Raw genomic sequence first — 20214 nt, forward strand, 5'->3', positions numbered from 1 at the left:
GTGGATATCCATGCTTTTCAAAGTATTTGTCCTCTATATGTCCTTCCTTCCCACACCAATTGCAAATGGGACGTTTCTTGTTATTGGTGCTAGATTGAGGCTTCCTTTGATCTTGTTGCTGGGGCTTAGCTTGACTTGCAAGAGCAGCAAACTCTACAGAAATGTTATGACCAAAGCTAGCTCGATTGGATTTCTGCTTCTCAGCTTGAAACACAGTGGAGAAGACTTTATTAATGGAAGGCAAAGGTTCCATCAACAATATGTGGTCCTTGACAGAAACAAAACTGTTATTTAAATCATTAAGAAACTTCACAACATAATCCTTATGTTAAAAAGAGGAAATGGTGGTGAGAGCACCACAGCTACAAGTAGGAGTATATTGGCAAGAAGGAAGAGCTCTAAACTGCATTAATTCATTCCAAAAAGCTTTCAATTGAGTGAAATAGATCGAGACAGAATTGGAGCTTTGTGAAAGAGCACCAATCTGTGACTGCAGCTCATAAATCCTAGCCTTATTGTCTTGAAAATATCATTCTTCTAGATCTAACAATAGCTCTTTAACATATTCAATATATTGAACACTAGAAATAATACCTGGTAAAATTGAATTCATCAACCAGGAATGCAGCAAACTGTTACACGCTAACCAAGAGGAATAGGTTGCATCAGTGGGGTTAGGTTCAGGGAGTGTACCATCTATGAAGCCCAACTTATGCTGGGCTCGTAAACCATGAATGACTACACGACGCCAGAAATTGTAGTTCTCGGTGGTAAAAAGTTAAGCCACCAAGACTTGACCAGGATGATCATCATAAGGGAGATAGAAGGGGCTCAAAGGATTCTCAGTAGGTGTGAAATGAGGAGAATCAGGGAAACAAGAAGCATGAGAGAGAGCTATTGAGAAAAAGATACAAATAGAGGATGGGTAAGAAGAAGAAGTAAGCGGAAGCAAGAAGAAAAGCTCAGAGCTCTGATACCATATCAAAAATATAGTCCCAGCTCTATTGCTGTCAACACCACTTGAACTCACAAGAAATGCAAGCGATGAACAAAGAACAAGGAAAGAGCAAGCAGAGCAAATGCGATACGTAGCTCGAAGGAATGAGAAAAATTTCATTCAATTCACTATTGCTCTTACAATCTGTATATATATATATATATATATATATATAGATATATATATATATATATATATATATAATTAAAAAAATATTCTAATTAACTCTGTGATGTATATACAAAGAATCACATGGAGTAATGTATGTGTGCCTTTTATTACAACTGTGCAAAAAAAAAAACAAAAAAAAAACTAACTTCTAAAAGTAGTATACACCAGTCACATGTCTTTGCAAGTGTATGACTATTTTAATTTTTCTAAAATTTGCTAATGTATTTTTAACAGGTCTAAAACAAAATGTTATTTTCATCCTAAGCAGCACTAGTTGCTAATTAAATTAAATTTTAATTACCAGCGCATAGTTAAATGTAACATGACCATTGTAACAGCCGTTACCTTAAATCATGATTCAAACTTACACAAAAGCTGTCCCCAGCTCTGATGGGAAAATTTGTCCTTTTCTCCATCCGAAGCTAGGCTCCATATTTTACACCGAAAGCAGTGAAAGCGGCGCGTTGGATGCCAGGAGGATCGCCGCGCCTCACCGGCTCCGAGAAACCAACTCCCTCAGTCACAAACACATCCATGTATGTCCCACCCAGGGACCGTGTCATACGTTACATGATCACCCGGAAGAACGTTCGATCTTCTTTCGCGATATAGACCGTCGGATCGCAAGGCGCACGGACCTCAAAGCAATCCGGACTCCTTCATTCGTCCGTCTGAACGGATCTCCAAGCGACCGTTGCGCGATCCGACGGTGAATTCGCTCGAAGGAAGGGGAATCAGTCTTTCGCGCCAAAGATACAACCCCCGTCCGTTTAGCGCTGTTTCTTTGTTCATGCGTTTGACTCCCTGACCATGACATGGTCACAAGCATGGAGATAGCTGCCATCCTGGTACCAGTCACTGAACTGACGTTACGTGCATTAATTATGTGTCGGATAAGGCATCAGGATGCCGGAAAAGGCGTTTCCCAAATGGAAACGATATTTTTCTTTTATTTTCTTAAAAAAAAGATAAGAGTAATTACACTGCAAGAAAATTGGCTTGTGATGGCAACTATGATTAAACGACAGTTTTGATTTTTATGAGTGGTAAAGGCCCTTTTAGTTACATGATTGATGTGCATGACAATGTTTTTTTTTTTTTTTTGCAGTTAAATTTTGGAAAACATTTTCCCAATAACAAAATATGAGGGCCTTTAGGTTACCACTAGTAGCATTATATATTAAGTAGTGAAAATATTAAATGATCACCATCATGACAAAATATAATGGTTAGATAAGGGTGCTTGGATAAATTCTCATTGTATACATAGAGCCCTTTGAGACCATCATGCCAATCTTTATCCTATTATTTCATCTTGATAATTATATGCATACAAACATACATTATGTATATATATATTTTCTGTGCTGTTATCTTCTTTGGCTAACATTTACTCTTTCAAAATGTGAATTATATATTTATACTTTCTATTTAAGCACAGATATTAGTTAAAAAAATATCAGTTCTCTGTTTATTCTACTTTATGCTCATGCAAGAGCAGTGTAAGCAGCCGATGTACCAATATATATATATATATAAGAAAAAATGGTTTTGACAGGTAACACCATATATTGCTGCTATTGCTTGTTATGTATTACGATTCAATATTGTAGATACAATATTTGTTATTTTTTTATGATTGCAAATCTAAAATTGGATTATGAAATGGTGGCAACATGGAATAACTCTTTTCCAGATATTCTTGCCCTCTCAAACCTTAATAAAAATGGGATGTCTCTAAAAGATCTAACATCAAATTAAACTAGCAGTTTTTAGATATACTATAGCTAGAGTTAAACATATGTTTTGCCTTGAAATGAATGATCGTTACAAGGCTAATTTAAATATTTAAAAAATATAATTTTGAAAGTATGAAATATGAAGTTGAACTCAAAGTGTTGACATTTCTTTCTTTTATTATGCCAATCTTATATCTATTCTACCATATAACATGAGCTCTCGTAATAAGTTCATACATGGGCATATTTAATTTTTATCTTGTCTTTTCCCATCCCACATTTCTTTACATTTCTCCCATTTGATTAAACCCGAATATTTAGTTGTTAATCACAAAGTTGAAGATTTAACTTATTCATTCATCATTGTCTTTTATTTAAATAATCTAACTTTTAATCACTTAAAAAAATAAAAATCACAAGCATGGCACATGCCATTACTTTATTATATATATATATCTTTATATCAATAGATCTTCCAAATTTATATAGAAACTAGGATAATAGATAAAGCTTCGACACTATATTAAGTAACTAATAGACTCTAAAAGTTTACATTAACAAATAAAAAAGTCAACAATATATACCTGATTATATCAAGCCAAGCAATCAATTGAATCCAAAAATTTAAATAAATAAATAAAAAGCCATCAATATATATCAAACTTAAGACACCAATCGTATGTAATTCTAATTATGCATGCAAGAGAATAACCGAGTTAAGATATATAAGAATCACAGTAATATATAAATAAAAAAATAATTAGGTCAATAATTGATCCGGTGGAATTCGAGCTTGTGATCTCAAGCAAATTAAATCTCTGACACCATCTTGAATAATTAATTAATTTCTAAAATTTAAGCTAACAGGAAAGGTTGAATAACATATACCAGACTTCTTCACCGAAAAAAAAAAAAAAAAAAAAAAAACCCAAATGCCAGACTTAACCTGGAGAAGAGGTGAAAGCGGGAATGAAGGTACTACTACTGTTGTTAAATTAACACGCCATTTTTGAGCGTACTATCTAGTTTTAATTTTATATATTACCGTTTCCCACCACCAAAACGTGGTACGGCAATTGGATCCGGGGAGGGAGAGAACGAGAGAGAGAGAGAGAGAGATGGCCTCTTCTACTTCCGGAAACCAGATTGGAAGAGAGAGAGAGATGGGCTCCCTCCAATTCCGGAAACCAGACTGGAAGTAGAAGGTAACTGGAGTTGGTTCGAACCCTCTGGGCTTGTTCTCCCACCGACAACCTCCTCTCCTTTATTCTTCTCTTCCCTCATCCCTTCTTCCTTCCGTTTCCTCTTCTCCAGCTGCTCTCCTCCTCTTTCTAGGGTTTCTCTCGCACTACGATCCCGCCTTCTTGCTATGCTTGCTGCCCTAACCCCTCCAGCGCAGTCCTTCTTCGATTTTGGTGCCCATCATGCCCAAGATGTTTGGCTTTTCTCGCCGCCGAATGAAGCTGGGAAGGTAACCGCCAGCCCATTTGCCCGTTTCCTTTGTGCTCGTTGACCCTTTCCCCTTTCTTTATTAGATTTCTTGATTAAAACTGAATCTTGGGAAGATGAGTTGAAAAAAAAGATGGTTTTTTAAAAGGACTTCTGTTTGCAAATTTATGGTGTTTGCTGTAATAGGTTGAAGCTCCATTTACCTATGTCTTTGATTTATGACCTTTGTTGAGAAAATTTTAATCTGGGAAAGCTTGAGGAGGGAGAAAAAAAGATGGATTCTTTAAAGCATTTCTTCTGAAAAGATAACAAATTTATGGTTTGGGATGGTGTAGGTTGAAGGTTCATCTAGGGGATCCTTCGCAGGGGACCAGAAGTCCCATTCGGCACACTAAGCGAGCCAGCCAGTCGAATGTAAGGATCCTCTGACGACCCATGTAAGGCTCTAGTTGTTGGTTTTGGTTGCGCTGAGGTATTGAAGTTGGTGCAGGGAGAGAATGTGGTGTCAGCTTCAGTGAATGGTCGGTCCGATGACATCAATTGCCGGTGCCCGTTGGGTGCATTTGATCTCAGTAAGTGCGGTTTGGGGAGTTCTGAGAATTGGACGGTGTTGCCGATCGAAGGGCACAAACCTGCTCCGCGTTTCAATGTAATGGGTAGTCTTGGTTTTACTGCCTTAAACTTGCACTTTATGATGTTTATACCTTTCTATTCAAGATGAATTTTTCTATTTTACTTTTTAAAATAAACGGACTAAAATGTTTCCCCCAATAGCATGCAGCAGCTGTTGTTGGGAGCAAAATGGTGGTTGTGGGAGGTGATTCTGGCCACGGATTAATGGATGACACACTGGTAATGAAATATATGTACTTGCTTTACAGAATTCAACCATGAGCGCCTGATCATTCATTTTGCGAACTTTGATAATCCACTATGTTCAATATTTTGTATTATCTTTTGAATTTGCATTTATGGTTCATGGTGATTGCCTCACTCAGTTACCAGTCTTGAGGGTATTGGTCTGGAGTTATGTTCTATTCCAGTTACATTCTCAGATAGACTGGTGTTTTGCTATTCAATATAAGAGTGTTCACTTCGTGCATTGAATTTGTATATTTTCAGGTATTAAGTTTGGATAACCTTACCTGGGCTACTGCTGCTCCAAAGGTTTACTTATCACCCAGTGGCCATTCATTAAAAATTCCTGCATGCAAAGGTCACTCTCTGGTATACTTCTGATAGCTCGTTGCCACTTGCCTCTGCGTTGTATTTGTTCCAAATTGATTTTGATACTTGGTGGCTTTGCTTTTGCATTAATTTCTCTTTATTGCTAGCGGTATTAATTATATGTGCTAGTATTTTGCATTTGCTGTTGTGGCTTGCATATTCTAGGCAAGGAGGAATGGCATATGATAAGTATATATTTTAGGTTACCTTCTGTCCTTGTTATTCACTGTATTGCTGCAATGTATCCAAAACCTGCATTTCAAATACATGACAGAGTTGAAAAATATTCCTAAGCCCTCAGGCTTCTTTTGATAGTTATGGAACCTATTGTAAGCTGTTCAATTATTATAATTCATTTTTTTGCTTGTGGACATTTCTGCTGCCTTAACTTTTCCTTGGGTTACCTTTGCTAAACCTTCTCACCAATCTTATTCAAATCTACCTATCTACTCTCTGAAGAACATTGCAAAATTTGCTTGAATTAGACAAAGGGTTCCATCTTTGATAGCTATGCAACCTAAAGCCGTTCAATTATTGTAATTCATTTCTTGTCTGAGGTCATATCTGCTGCCTTAACTTTTCTTTGGGTTACCTTTGCTAAACCTTTTCACAAAACTTATCCAAATCTACCTGTCTACTCTCTGAAGGGCATTGCAAAATTTGCTTGAAATTGACGAAGGGTTCCATTTTTGTTCCTCAAACTATTTTAGGGCTAGTGCTGGAATGATGATGGACATGAAGGTAGAAAACCAGTGCTATTCAAATAATTTATTCTTTGATGAGATATGGGAGGTGAAATTAGTTTGGGTCATTTCGACCTTCTTTAGCCTCCTTTTAAAGTCATCATGCATGCGTCCACTTCTCCTTGCATGTAATGTGTACCTGTATAAATCCTTCCTGGATTCAGTTTCTTTAATAGTGTACCTTACATCATATCTTGAGCTTCTAATTTGCCCTTAAACATCAACTTCTAGAGAAATAAAGGGTCTACTCTATTTTATTATTGCTCTAGGATTTGTGATCTATAAAACTTGTGAAGCGGCTGGTTGGTCAAAGCTGCCATCTTAGTTGATGTTCCATCCAATCTGTTTGCATCGACTTGTGATTGTAAGCTACAATATAAGTATATGTTGACTTGATATGGCTAATGATCAATTCAGAGTTTCTACATCATGATGTTAAATTATTAAAGTGCCTTTGGTCAGAAACTCCTGATGTCTATTCAACCTGACTTTGTGCTTTTGATAGTTCAACTATTTATTGGGATCCCTCACCTTGTTTTGGGATCATAATAGCCAAATTGGATTTTTTATTTTATTTTATTTCTTTTGCATCCTTGCTGTGCTTTATGCTTCTTCTAGTTCTTGTTGGAACTGCATTTCACTGCATCCTAAATTTTTTGAGAGTTTTGTTCCCCAAATTTGACTTCATACTTGTGGTTGTTATTTTTTCTTGTAAGCATATTTCCTTATCTCTATTCCCTCAAATCTAGAGTTTTAAAAATTAGCTGATTCCGTATTCCTCCCTCCTTGCAATGGTTCATGTGCCATTGGTAGATTGTATTGTCCCATTAACAATCTCCAGTAACTTGCATGATCTTCCTCGACTAGAGATCTACTAATAATGTCACAGTTTTTCAGTGCAGTATTTCAGTCTCATTTTTGTGATAATTTTCATGTCCATATTCCAGGTCCTGTTGCATGTTTTTATTTGAATGTACTATGTCAAGTTGTGATGGTTAGGGAAAGGAAAGATGGTGCATCTTTGATATTTTTATTGAATTTTTTAGACTTGATATAATAAAAAGTGCTTTATCTGAAACTGAATGAGGGCTGTAAGGGCTAGCGCATCAGCATCAAACAGGGAATGAAAAGCTAGAGCAGGTGTAGCACTATGTGAAGAGAGTTGTGGCTACTAGGTCTATCTCTTGTCTTGTAATTCTGTTCTTTACACTTCATGAGATAGTTGCTCACATTTCTCTCTTTAAATTTGCTGCCTTTTTCTTTTATTATTTCTTCTCAAGCTTGTTGGCATTAATCTGTTTCATTTGTCATCTTTCTATCTTTCTGCACCAAACTACAGTTATGCGAGTGCCCCATGAACATTTTTTCAATCTCGAATCTCCGTCTGGTTCCCCGGTGGGGTATTCATCCATTGATCGACCAACAGATTATAGAGAAGCAAAAGTCTCTTGAATCTCCATTGGCAGCAAGCAGTTCCCTTTCTTTTCTCGAGGCAGGAGGGAATGAAAGGCTCCCTCTATCAGCCCTTATTGCCATTGACCAACCTCTTGGAAGCTTTGCCATGAAGCCGGCCCTTGCCCCCCTTCTACTGACACTGAACAAACTGCACCGACTGGATTTCCTTTGAATTTGAAAGTAAGAGATCCAGTTCCCGCTGTTGGTGGTTTAGTTGTAGTAAGGGCGGTAGGATTAAGATTAGGAGATTGATTGAGTGAAGTAGGGTTCGGTGAAATATTAAATAGAAGTAGGACATCCTTTATAAAGGAAAGTACGACATCCAATCTAAAGTCAAGGGAAAAGAGAAGTAGAACTACTCCCACCAAATCGATGACCCAACGGGGTGGTGTCCCAACGCGATCGACCGATTATCGGTTATCTTGTTGAGAAACCCCAGGAAACTACAAAGGATTTTATTTATAATTTATTTGAGGTCTCTTGCTTCTTGTGGTATCTGAGAACCACCATTTCCCCACTGCAGCCTGTGGCTAGATCTGCTTGTATGCACTCTCTAGCTCTGGGCAGTTAGATTGGGATACCAAGTATTTTGTCTTTATTGAAGAAATCACCTCATCTCCTGGAACAGTAAGATGAAAGATGATATTTTGTTTCAGATTAGTTCACCTCTTAGGTGATGTTTAATGCTTGTGTGGAAATCGTCTTGCTGTCATGTATTTTTATCTCTATCTTGGTCATTACTTTTGATGCTCCCAGTCTCAACAATAGTAATCGCAATAGTTATTTACATAGCCAACAAACTGGTATCACAAGCAAACAAGGTTTTCCACATTCAGATGAAGTTGCCATGTCTACAGCATTCAATCATGTTTTTTGCCCAATATTTTAAGCAACTTCCATGCTCTTCAACCGAAAATTATACCACTGTAATTTTCAATGCTCATTAGTCAGTCAGCTTTATATATCAGAAACAGGCCTCCTTGACTGCAGGGGTGGGTTCGATATTGACCATAAATTAGGATCCCTTTTTCTATAGTTATATTTTGTACGTGCATGCTCCAACGTTCATGTGTTATTACATGGGATGGCCTTTGGCCTATTAATAGTGTATGATTTGAACCACGAGCCTCCTTGGTGGATTCGTTGCCTCCTTATAATCGTCCAGCACTTCTTATTCATTCTATGTTTGAAAAGTTCATTTGCCTAAGCATGATTGTTACTGAATTTTTAAGGTACATATTATCTTGCTATGCCACAAATATGGATGAGTGCTAAACTTCTATCCTGAACATGGAAAATAACTTGCCTGCATTTGTTGTCGTAGGTGTCTTGGGGAAAAATGGTTCTTCTTGTTGGGGGGAAAACTGATCCTGTGAGTGACAAAATATCAGGTTGTATGTCATGCTTATACAATCACGGTTCCACTAGTTAATCCCATAAATTTTCATTTTTTTCTGATGACGATTGGTTAATTAATATCGTGTATTCAATACCCAACAGTATGGTCTTTTGATATAGAAACAGAATGCTGGTTGCAGATAGAAGCCAAGGGAGACATTCCGGTAATTCATTATACTTTCAGCTTTCTGCATTTGGATTGAGTTTAACTGCCTTATATTTTCTTGAAGTCTGTATGCTTTATTATCTTTGTACAATTCCTTCCATGTTACAGTCATCAACTGAAAGCAAAATCTTAAAATTATGTTCCTTTGTACTTGTTTTTGTCATCTTGTCTACTTATCCATTCTAGATTGTAGTTGGCAGTAAAGAATGCTGCGTTTCTTCTTTCTTTCTTTCTTTCTTTTTCTCCATGGTGGTAGAATTTCAAAACCTTTCCATCGTATTTCAGGCTGCTCGCAGTGGGCATACTGTAATCAGAGCAGGTCTTGTCTTGATCCTGTTTGGGGGTGAGGATGCAAAGAGGAGAAAATTAAATGATCTTCATATGTTTGATCTGAAGTCTTTAACATGGCTTCCCTTACATTATACGTGAGTAGGCTTTCTGTTCAGCACTCTTTTATATTTGATCAATAAATCTTGATACAACGAGCATGATTATAGAAGCCACAAAGAAATGCAGTATTTAAAAAAATCACATAGAAAATAACCGGGACCTTTTCCCATTTTGTATTAAAAGATTTATTTGCTTACTTGATACCTGCATTGCTTTTGGAGTTGCATTTCCTTTTTAATATAAATCCAGAAGTTATAGACATGCTTTAGTTTTGAATGCCTTTCAATTGCACCTTGGAAGTAAACCATGCTATGAACAGAGGAACTCGACCTTCTCCAAGATCAAATCATGTGGCTGCTCTTTATGACGACCGAATCCTTTTTGTTTTTGGAGGGCAATCGAAGTCCAGGATTCTGAATGATCTTCATTCACTAGACTTTGAAACGGTAAGTGACATGGAGGCCTCTTCAACGTTGTCAAGTTGACGTTTGTCAAAAGTGTTGCATATGGTGAAGGATTTGACAACTTGTTTGCATACATATATCTTCTTTCAGATGGTATGGTCAAGAATAAAGATCCGCGGTCATCATCCATCACCTAGAGCAGGTTGTTGTGGAGCTCTTTGTGGAACTAAATGGTATATCACGGGGGGAGGAAGCAAGAAAAAACGTATGCTTATACTGTTGCTTAGATTCTGTTCTGATAGATTATTCTGTTTTAAATGCTCTTGATTTTCATGATTAAGAGACTATTTATTTTGCAGCTTCCATCTTAAGGTTTTTATGCTCGAGTTATGCGTAGTTCTGAGACTCTCGATTTTGTTAAAAATCTTATCCACACTAGGATATAAAGTTTATATTTATGATTTAGAGGTAAAGACGGCGAATTTCCAATTTTTCTCATTTCTTTCTTTTCCTATAAAAGTTTGAGTAGGTTTTTATTGAATATGCTTTTGTTGAAACCATATGGCTGACCCATGTTTTAAGAAAGCTGCTCTAAAATATGTGTTTAGTGCAAATTTTTATTTATTAATGTTAATTGTACATAATATAATATCCTGCCTTGGAGCAATTTGCTATAGTTGATAAACAAAGTTTATTATTGAGTTACCCGCTTGGTAGTCCATGTGAAACTCACAAAGGCATGGCAGTAGGTGATATGGCTTTTATTCGTAGAGCTTTTGATGGTAGAGCTTTTGTTAGTAAAGTTTTTAGTAAAAGAATGTTACTCTTTGGTAACTATGTTTTTAAAATACTTTGAAGTTTTAACATGTATCTGATAACCAAATTGAGGAAGTACTTTTAGTATCAAAAAATGATAATAAATGATATTGCATAATGCTTTCAATTATCTAATTGTTTATATTATTAAATACGCTTAATTTATAATATAACAATATTTTATAATATTATTAAATAATATTATATTTTTATATTATGATTATTATAATATAATGATATGATATAATAATAATATAATTTAATAATATAATTTAATAATATAATTTAATAATATAATATAATAATATAATATAAATATTATATTAGTATATCATATTGCATAGTTATTATTATCAAAAATTATTATTATAAAGTATTGTTAATTTATAAATAATTTTTATATTTTAATCTAAATAATATAATAAATAATGTAATTATTTTTTTATGGGTGATTGCCAAATAAAGTAGAATATCCTAATGGCAAACTAGGTAGTTCTTGATTCTAATAGCAATATAAATCTTTGACTTTGTTCATCCAGATACAAAATGGCAATAAAATTGTTTATATATCCACAATCATAATAGCAACATAAATGTTTACTAGCATTTCTTAATATCCATGTTACAAGCATAAAAGACACCAATTTAAATGATTACAGCAATAAAAATATTTTAAATTGATTTTTTTAAAAAAAATCCATGTCTCTCGGGTAAGCTTTTGCCCAAAAAACTGCTTTCCAATGCGTCTCAAGTAGAAGTTTTGCCTAAAAGCTCCAAATTAGAGCCCTAATATGGACCTTTTTCAACTTTTGGATGAGCTGGAAAGCTAGTTCAATATTTTTATGGAACATCTTAAAATCGCTCAAAAGAGCTTTGACCTTCCAAAAAGCATTTTGTGGCCCTCCAAGATCAATGCCAAACGGAGCCATAATAATATATAACCTTCTCCCTTCAAATGAACTATCTGTCCTTTCCTCCAACTCAGCCAATACTGTTCAAGAATCTTGTAGATAATTAAATAATAAAGAGGAATGCTTCTAGATGTTGATCAAGATTGCAATACGATGAAACTTGAGGAAGTATCGGGAATGTATAAACTATCTAAATAGAGCACAAAGCCTGATAGGTAATGTAACTATGTACCACATGATAGATAGTGAAGTTGTTTACTCATAATAAGTAAAACACCACACAAAGAAGTGTATATGGAGAGTCTATGCACATATGTTATAAAATGCATACTATGCGCAGAGTCATGTCTCAGATGAATGTCTATAAACATCTCAAGTATGTTTGTGTTATTATGTAATAGAAAGTAGGCTGACATTTTCCGCTTTAAAAAGTGGTTTATAACTTTAGGCCTTTACTTTGCAACACTTAAATATTTCTGCTCCTACAATAGATGAATACTTATTTGGTTCTTGTCCTAGTGTGATAAGAAGTCCATTCTCCAAATAGTTAACTATCATATACTATATTTTGTGTCACATCTTTTTATTTTGAATTTATAGCTGATCTACCAACATGTAAGGATGATTTCCCTTGAATCTTTATTATAATTTGAATTTTGTAGTAGGCTTCGTCACCTTACTAAAATTTTATCGTCTTTTTTTTTTGCTGGCAAGGGGCATCTAGTGAGAAAATGTTTTCATAAAATTCCTTGTCGACTTTTCTATTAATGAAAGAAATCATATTGCCATTGAAGTAGTTTCTTGTCCTCTATGACTCGCCATCCCCCTTCTACCTGGGTAAGTGGTGCTCTTCACCCCTTTCACCATCATTTCCCTTTTCTGGATGTCACCTTGTTATGTCCATGTAAATTGTTAACTTGATGCTGAGGGTGCCAACTACCATATTGGCAAATTCTCTTGTGGTTGCTGCAAGAGACCTGGGTTCGATGCTGCCTTCACCCTGATTCAACTGGGTTTCCACCTTCCCTTTTGTCAGTACTTTTTTCAAGCATTAAATTTTGTTCATCCTTTGAATTCAGCAGTGAAAGCCTCCATATCCTCTCCTCAATCTAATTTCCATATTCTATCCCCAAGTTTTGGTAGTCATATGAGGAAGATCCTTTTTTTGTAATTTTTGCGGGTTGCTTGTTAGAACTATTTATGGAGCATTAATATCATTAATAATTCATGGAACATTCACATGCTTTCTAACATATAGTTCTCTTCTCAGGGCATGCAGAAACTCTAGTCTTTGATGTTCTAAAATTTGAGTGGTCTGTTTCAGTTATTTCACCTGGTGCTTCTGTTACTACCAACAAAGTGAGTTTGCTAATAATTTTTTCCATTGCCTTTATTTCGACTTTTTACAGTCATGTGTCTATTGCCATTCATCAGTTTTATGATGATAGTTCTGTAGTTTTCCTTACCTATGATGTCATTCTAAATATTTAATCAGAAATTCTGAAAATTTCTAGAAGAATATCTTAACTTCCTGTGTCATTATGGTTTCTATTGATACTTTTCTTCATGGCATCAATATTCTGTATGCGAAAGTTACCGTAATGGGTTTCAAGTTGCTAGTACTGTTGATTCTGTGCAGATTTTTTCTTAATTTATTGAACATGAAAACAAGCCCGTAGGTTTTGTTTATCTTAATAGTGGAAATCTGAAATGGAAAGCTGATGCAAGTAATTTATTTTATTAATTTAATTTTTTAATATGAATCTGGTATAATTGGTTGATCCCAGTTGCTTGACTTGGAAGGGCCTTTGGGTTAATCGGTAGAGTAGAAGCAAGCGAGGGGAGAGGGGAGTCTAGGGGAAGAAAGAACGAAGAGGAAAGGAGAGGAGAGTAATTAAGGCTTATGTAGTGTTATAATTGGCCAGGCCAACTCAGGATCATTTCTAGCCCTAGTTTTGTAGGATAATATCTTTATCGCAGTTCAGATTTGTTCTATAATGGCAGCAGCCAGCAGGTATGAAGAAGTGAAAACTAGAAGAAAGGTGAAAGGGCTGGAAAAAAGACAAGAAGACAAAAGGAGTAAAGGTAGAGAAACATGGTTTACTTATTTCACTAATGATTATTGAAGTTTCTTCACCTTACCCAGCCAGACTTTCTTATGTCTAATGAGGTCAATTACAGGTTGTATAGTTGGACTGCAGCGAGGATATTTCCCAGAAAAAGAAATGTAAATCATGTAACTGTTTGACTAAGCAACTAGATCATCTAAAACCGTCATGCAAAGAGAACTAGTTGGCTGTGATTTCTTTTTTCCCCCTCAAGAAAGGTTAGAAATCCTGTTTCTTTTTTTCTACAATGGCAAAGAGGTGGTTTATTTCTGAGCACTATTAGGCCAGATCAGACATTCGTAGTAGCCCATGATCTGGGCGCTGGTCCCTTACTAGCTAACTGCCTTAGTGCACCTCCAAAAATCTAGCCATGACTTAATGATTCTTACTCTTGTGATGGAACCTTTCTGTGCACCTTTTGTCTTAGCCATATGAAAGAAGCTCAGTGCAAGAAGTTCTATTATCCAGGCATGGTGGATTTCTGCAGCCCTTTTGGTAGGTGGCATTGTATTGAATACTCAGGATGTTCGTTGCGTAAAGAGATTCATATGGGTACCTTCCTGATATAGTGAAGGTTACATGCATTATCAGTGTGTGCCTGCCATGGGTAAATGAAACGATTCCTTCTAGTCTTTTAACAATTCATACTTTCTCCTTATCCATTGCATGACCTTGCATGCATGTGAATTGCATGAGCATGCATGTTTCATTGTTTCACAATGAAGTCGTGAAAACCTCATTGAGAAAAAGCATGAAACATAAAATGGTTGCTTAGATAGATACAATTGGATATGTTGTCATTAACACCTCAAGCTAGGGTAGAAAGAAGACAAATTTACTAATTTACTATCATTTAGGCACTATTGAGCAGAAGATAGTTATGAAAACTCAAATATATACTTTTTTTTACTTCTTCATATCTCTTACTGATTATATAGCAGACAAGTTTGATGGAGACAGCATTTTAGCACAAGTTGTGGTCGAGTGGAGACATAATTTTCTCATTAAATACTTAATTTTTTAAGTGCATTAATTTTAACATGTCATATGATACTTCGGCTGCATTTCAAATGTCATGTGTGTAGTATATAACTAATTATTGCTTCATGGGAAAGAATACCAAATAATCTGCTGCAATTATATTTTTATACATTTCAGACATAAGTTAAACCTTTGGTGCTTGCTTTTTTTGAAAGAATTGCTAAAGAATCTGCTGTTGAACAGGGGTTCAGTGTAGTTCCTGTGCATTACAAAGACAAGATTTTTCTTGTTGCTTTTGGAGGATATAAGAAAGAGCCATCAAATCAGGTTAAGAGATAAGCACATAACTATGATATGGTCATTTATATTCTTCCTGTGCGCAACAATACTTATATCCATTCTGGGTTGTACAGGTTGAAATATTGGTCTTGTTCAAGAATGAACATTCAATGAGCTGGCGATCTGCCCCAGATACAGATCCATTGTCATATGAAGATTGCCCTGCAAGTACCAAAGATCTTGGTGCCCATCTTAACAATGCTGCCCCCCCTTGTTCTGTTGATCCTGTTGGCAGGCACAGTCTAGCATCTGCAGTGGAGCAGCATGCATCTGGCAGGAAATCTCTCTCAGATTCATCCATTGATCCACATTCTGTTGGTAATGTATTACTCCGTAAGCAATTCCACCATGAAGAAGATTACAATTTAGCTCTTAAGATGCAGAAATCTCCCAGAGATGACAAATACAAGGAGCGTTGTGACTACTTGTTGAGTAATCCTTCCTCACAAGTAAGTAATTTGAGTACTTCAATATACAATTCTGTAGCAGATATTATGATTCATGAATGTTTTGTTTTCGGCATCCTGTGTAACATTCAGCTTGCACATGGGCCATAGTTATGCTCATTGCACTGAGAACAGCGCAGTGGATTCTTTATCGAACTTTGTTAAAATCTTCCATCTTAATAGAATTTAGTTGTACCAGAAGATCCTTACGCCAGTAGTCAAAGGCATGCTTGGCATAACCATGTAGATAGATACAATAGTAATTGTGTGAAGGCTGATCGCAAGTATAACTCTTTAATGGGCTTGGAATGGTACTTCAAGATGATCTGTTTATGTGCAATACATGATTTCTAGCACAGTGACCATAAGAAAGATAATAGACAGAAGGCATATATTTTGTTTATCTTGTTCATAGATCTCTTGTTTCTAGCTCAAAATGCTTAATATTGTGCTTGGACAATGAATTGTCTCTTTTTTAAGATATTACATGGGTGATTCTCATATTTAACCGTTGAGTTTTGATTTTTTTTTTTTTTTTGGTGAATTGACTTTTGATGTTTCACTCATTACATCTTGTATAGATTGGCAATCAACTTCTACATATTTAGTTCAATCAATAAAAGCAAGGTTTTTTCCTCTCTCTTTTTTGATGCATCGCATCTTGGTTGTCACAGAGCTTTTTCAATGCTTTTCCAGCTTTTATGAGCCAATTTAATGTATTGCCTCTCAGCGTATGCTCTTATGAAACTCTTTCTTTTCACCATGTGATAAGCGCTGTCACCTAAAATGAACGATAATCTAATATAAATCTTTGATATTGGAGATTCAGGTTAGCCACCCTCAAATTAAATTATAATGTTAAGCTCATTAGCATGCTTGAAAACAAGGCCTTTACTAGGAGCGCTTCTAAATTCATCTGTTATCAGTCTGAAACCAAGTGTCGTTATGGATTGCTGACTGAAGCTAACCTACATGGTTTATTTAGTGTATATATCAGTAATGTTTTTCCTGCTCATTTGTTTACTCATTTAATTTGTTGGTAGTATTGTATTAACACTAAGTCTTTTTGCATGTTTTGAGAATATTAAAAGCATTCTTTTGAAAATGATTGGGAGATTTTTGGGTTGTTGAGAGATTTTTGAGGGCAAATGAGAAGAGGCTTTGTGGAGTAGATTGGGCCTCGTGAGGAGTAGATTTGTGATGATTGAACTTGGGTTTCTGAAGTTTAAACTAAATTTTTCCGTGGGGTGTCAAGTTCCAAATCCGAAAGTTAAAACATATTTTAAATTCCTCACCTATAATCTCTTCGTAGATAAATCATTTCTCTATGCAAATCTTATGGAAGTGGAACCACTGTTATGTTTTGAAGTTTAATAGAAGATCTTCTAATGCTCAATGAAAAATATGGATTTTAATGTCTATTAGTTATTTAGATTCTTGTTTGTAAATTGACATCAAGTAGTTGAATAAATAATTATATGCTAAAATGATGTGAAATAGACATCCAAATTTTCATTTTATTTTATAAGCTACAACACGATATACGCACCCAAAATTCCTAAGCACCGCAATTTGCTCCTTTTCTAACTTGTTTTGCTTTATTCATCTTCATTTTCTATATGTTCTAATTGTCTAATCTTTTTTAATCTTACTATCATAATCTGTTGTACTGCCCTGTACCACCCAATATGGGATATATTATACCATACTGGGTAGGAACTAGTACGAAACTCACGTTCGGATAGGTACAGGCTCTGTACCATCCCATACTACTTTGTACCGAAGTGTACCGCTCGATATTGAGGCGTACCAAAAAGTATATCGAGGCAAATCGAGGTGTATACCAACTCGTACCGAGGCATATTGAGATAAAAAATGGGAAAAATAGTTAGAGAGATGTTTCGGTGTGGGGTGCACGATACCATACCGATTGTACTGTACCAAACTAGAAAAGCACCGATATGATGCCCAGTACCATCCCATACTACTTTGTACCGAAGTGTACCGCTCGATATTGAGGCGTACCAAAAAATATATCGAGGCAAATCGAGGTGTATACCAACTCGTACCGAGGCATATTGAGATAAAAAATGGGAAAAATAGTTAGAGAGATGTTTCGGTGTGGGGTGCACGATACCATACCGATTGTACTGTACCAAACTAGAAAAGCACCGATATGATGCCCAGTACCGAGATTGTGGACCATGTTTACTCCATATTGACATTTTACGTTGTGTAAAAAATTTGAAAGTCAAGAAGTAACTACCGAGATGGTGAAACTACAAAACCAGAAGTTAGTTGAACCTGGCCATAATTGAAACTGAAATTGCATTTTTGAACCTTGGTTACGGTTCAACAAATAGCTGCCTAACAAGTACTTTTGGGACCTGTTGGACTTATTGAAATTGTAATATTTGGCTGTGTAATTGTTAAATATAAAAACATCCTGACAAGTATCATTTCTCTTCCTAGAACTGTTAGTACTTCCTCTCTCAATAAAGCTGGATCAAATTATCAATTAGTTTAGCTTCTGACATCCCGTTCTCATTGAATAAATTGGTCTCATACTTGTTGGGAGAAAGCCATTCACTTTTAAGGAAAGTGTCATAAATTTTCCAGAATAATATAGCTGATTAATTTCCATTTGGAAACGTCTGAATGATAGTCATTGCATCAGTGCCACTGCCTCTTTGATTTCTCCCTGTCCTTGTAGTATATGAAAAGTACAAAATGATATTGAATGCTCCTTTATGGAAAGCCTCTGGAATTTATTGAGCTATGCATTCTTATTCAAGTAAGCATGTTCAGTTACTAATGTTTCAAAATTTGTTGAACTACGCATTCTTATTCAGGTCGGTATGTTCAGTTAGTGTTGTTTTATATCTTCACCCGCTTCTAGGAAGTCTACTTTTTGGAATGTCATCTGTGTAGAAGATCTCCTTTTCTTAAATAAAAATTCTTGTTGATCCTTTGTTGCAAATATTATACTTGTGGTTGGATGTGATTATGGTTTACTTTGTGATACTGTGAGAACATATCCATTACAGTTCTTGCCATGTCTCACTTCACAAAAAATTCCCGTCCTTGATAGAGTTTTTGATTTGTTCTTTTGTCTCATAAATGCAAAAAATTTGAAGTTCATGCATCCTCTTACTGCTATAAAATTGTTTTCAGGCAATGGAGCAGAGAAGTAAGAAACAAGAAACTGCAATCCAGATGGATATTGCTGGAATTCTAGCTAGCACAGAAGAAAACCTATTCGACTCTGAAAGCTCGAACCTGTATCAGAAGCAGGGGAATAACAATCTTATGTCTGATAGCAATCATATTGCACCTCCAGAAACTGAAAATAGATCGATGCTAACAAATCCTTCCAATATATATCAACTGTATGAAACCAAAATAGTAACCTTGACTAGAAAAAACGTCTTGCTAGAAGAGCAGTTGAATGTTGCAATGGCAAGCCAGGAAGCTACGGAGAAGAACTTATCTTCTGCTATTAAGAGTAGGCAGGACATGGAGAAAAAAATTGCTGATGCAATGAAAGAGGTTGAGCTGCTGAAAGAGAAGCTGGCAAGTGTGGAGTTAGCTCAAGAAGAGGCAAATAGTCTCTCAAATATGGTCCACTCTGATAATGTACGGCTTGAACATGATGTGGCATTCTTAAAAGCGGTTTTGGATGATACCCAAAAGGTAAGGTGCACTTTTATTTGACTTAGCATCAGTCACTTACGCCTTCCCTATTATGCTTGATTGAGGAGCCTCTCTGTGACCCAGGAGCTGCATTCGACCCGGGGGGTTCTAGCTGGAGAAAGGGCAAGAGCATTCCAGCTCCAGGTAGAGCTGTTATTTTTCATCTAAAGTTGCCTAGTATGGAGGGAACTTAATCGATAATATTCATATTAATTTGTAGGTGGAAGTCTTTCATCTGAAGCAAAGATTGCAGTCTATGGAGAACAGGGCACCAACACCAAGAAAACCTTTCCACATGTAGAGAACAGAATCTTTTCCCCGCAGAATGTCAGACTTTCTTTTTCATTGGACTTTTCAACTGGCACTTGTATCTTGGTTCACCGTAGACTATGTTCTTTGCCTGTACAGAGTAAATTTGTAAGCTACTTAGCATATCAAGGTGTAATTGTATCATGTAAATTTTTAAACTAGCAACTCGTTACCTTGTCAATATTCTGGGGGACTGCAATGTTAATCCTCGACTAATTAGGATGATTCTGGCCCATTTCATTGTGGCAGAAGTTTGTAAGGAACTCTGATGCGTTCTTTTGCTTATATGAGTGTGCTGTCTTTTGCTTATATGAGTGTGCTGTCGAGCTTTTTCTTCATAATGTGTCAGCAAGCTACCATGAAAATTTATTGCACTGCTGTCGATCCCCAGTCAATCTTTAGCTCTCAAATATAGATGAACTGCCTAATCACAAGAAAGGTAGAGGTTGTATCACCCAACTGGTTTTCTTTT

The 20214-nt window shown here is 35.9% G+C and overlaps 1 protein-coding gene across 3 annotated transcripts; it reads left to right on the forward strand.

Moving 5' to 3' along the window:
• The first annotated feature begins 3927 nt into the window (after window positions 1–3927).
• LOC103724020 (uncharacterized) lies at window positions 3928–20051 on the forward strand. Of its 3 annotated transcripts, none has more exons than XM_088716868.2 (17): window positions 3928–4112; window positions 4243–4378; window positions 4692–4770; window positions 4847–5005; window positions 5131–5208; window positions 5479–5583; window positions 9106–9172; window positions 9282–9343; window positions 9631–9770; window positions 10055–10181; window positions 10290–10404; window positions 13137–13225; window positions 15199–15282; window positions 15369–15743; window positions 18915–19433; window positions 19518–19577; window positions 19654–20051. In XM_088716868.2, exons 2-17 carry the CDS (start codon window positions 4332–4334, stop codon window positions 19732–19734), a joined length of 2187 nt encoding a protein of 728 aa, XP_088572994.2. In that variant the 5' UTR covers window positions 3928–4112; window positions 4243–4331; the 3' UTR covers window positions 19735–20051. The 3 variants fall into 3 exon arrangements, with proteins under 3 accessions (XP_088572994.2, XP_088572993.2, XP_088572995.1); XM_088716867.2 differs by having other exon boundaries at window positions 3932–4112; window positions 4222–4378; XM_088716869.2 differs by lacking the exons at window positions 3928–4112; window positions 4243–4378; window positions 4692–4770 and having other exon boundaries at window positions 4876–5005; window positions 5138–5208.
• Window positions 20052–20214: the final 163 nt, after the last annotated feature.

Source organism: Phoenix dactylifera, chromosome 2, assembly GCF_051530095.1.
Source record: "Phoenix dactylifera cultivar Ajwa chromosome 2, Ajwa_hap1_PhDact_Kaust_v1.1, whole genome shotgun sequence".
NCBI classification, from domain to species: domain Eukaryota; kingdom Viridiplantae; phylum Streptophyta; class Magnoliopsida; order Arecales; family Arecaceae; genus Phoenix; species Phoenix dactylifera.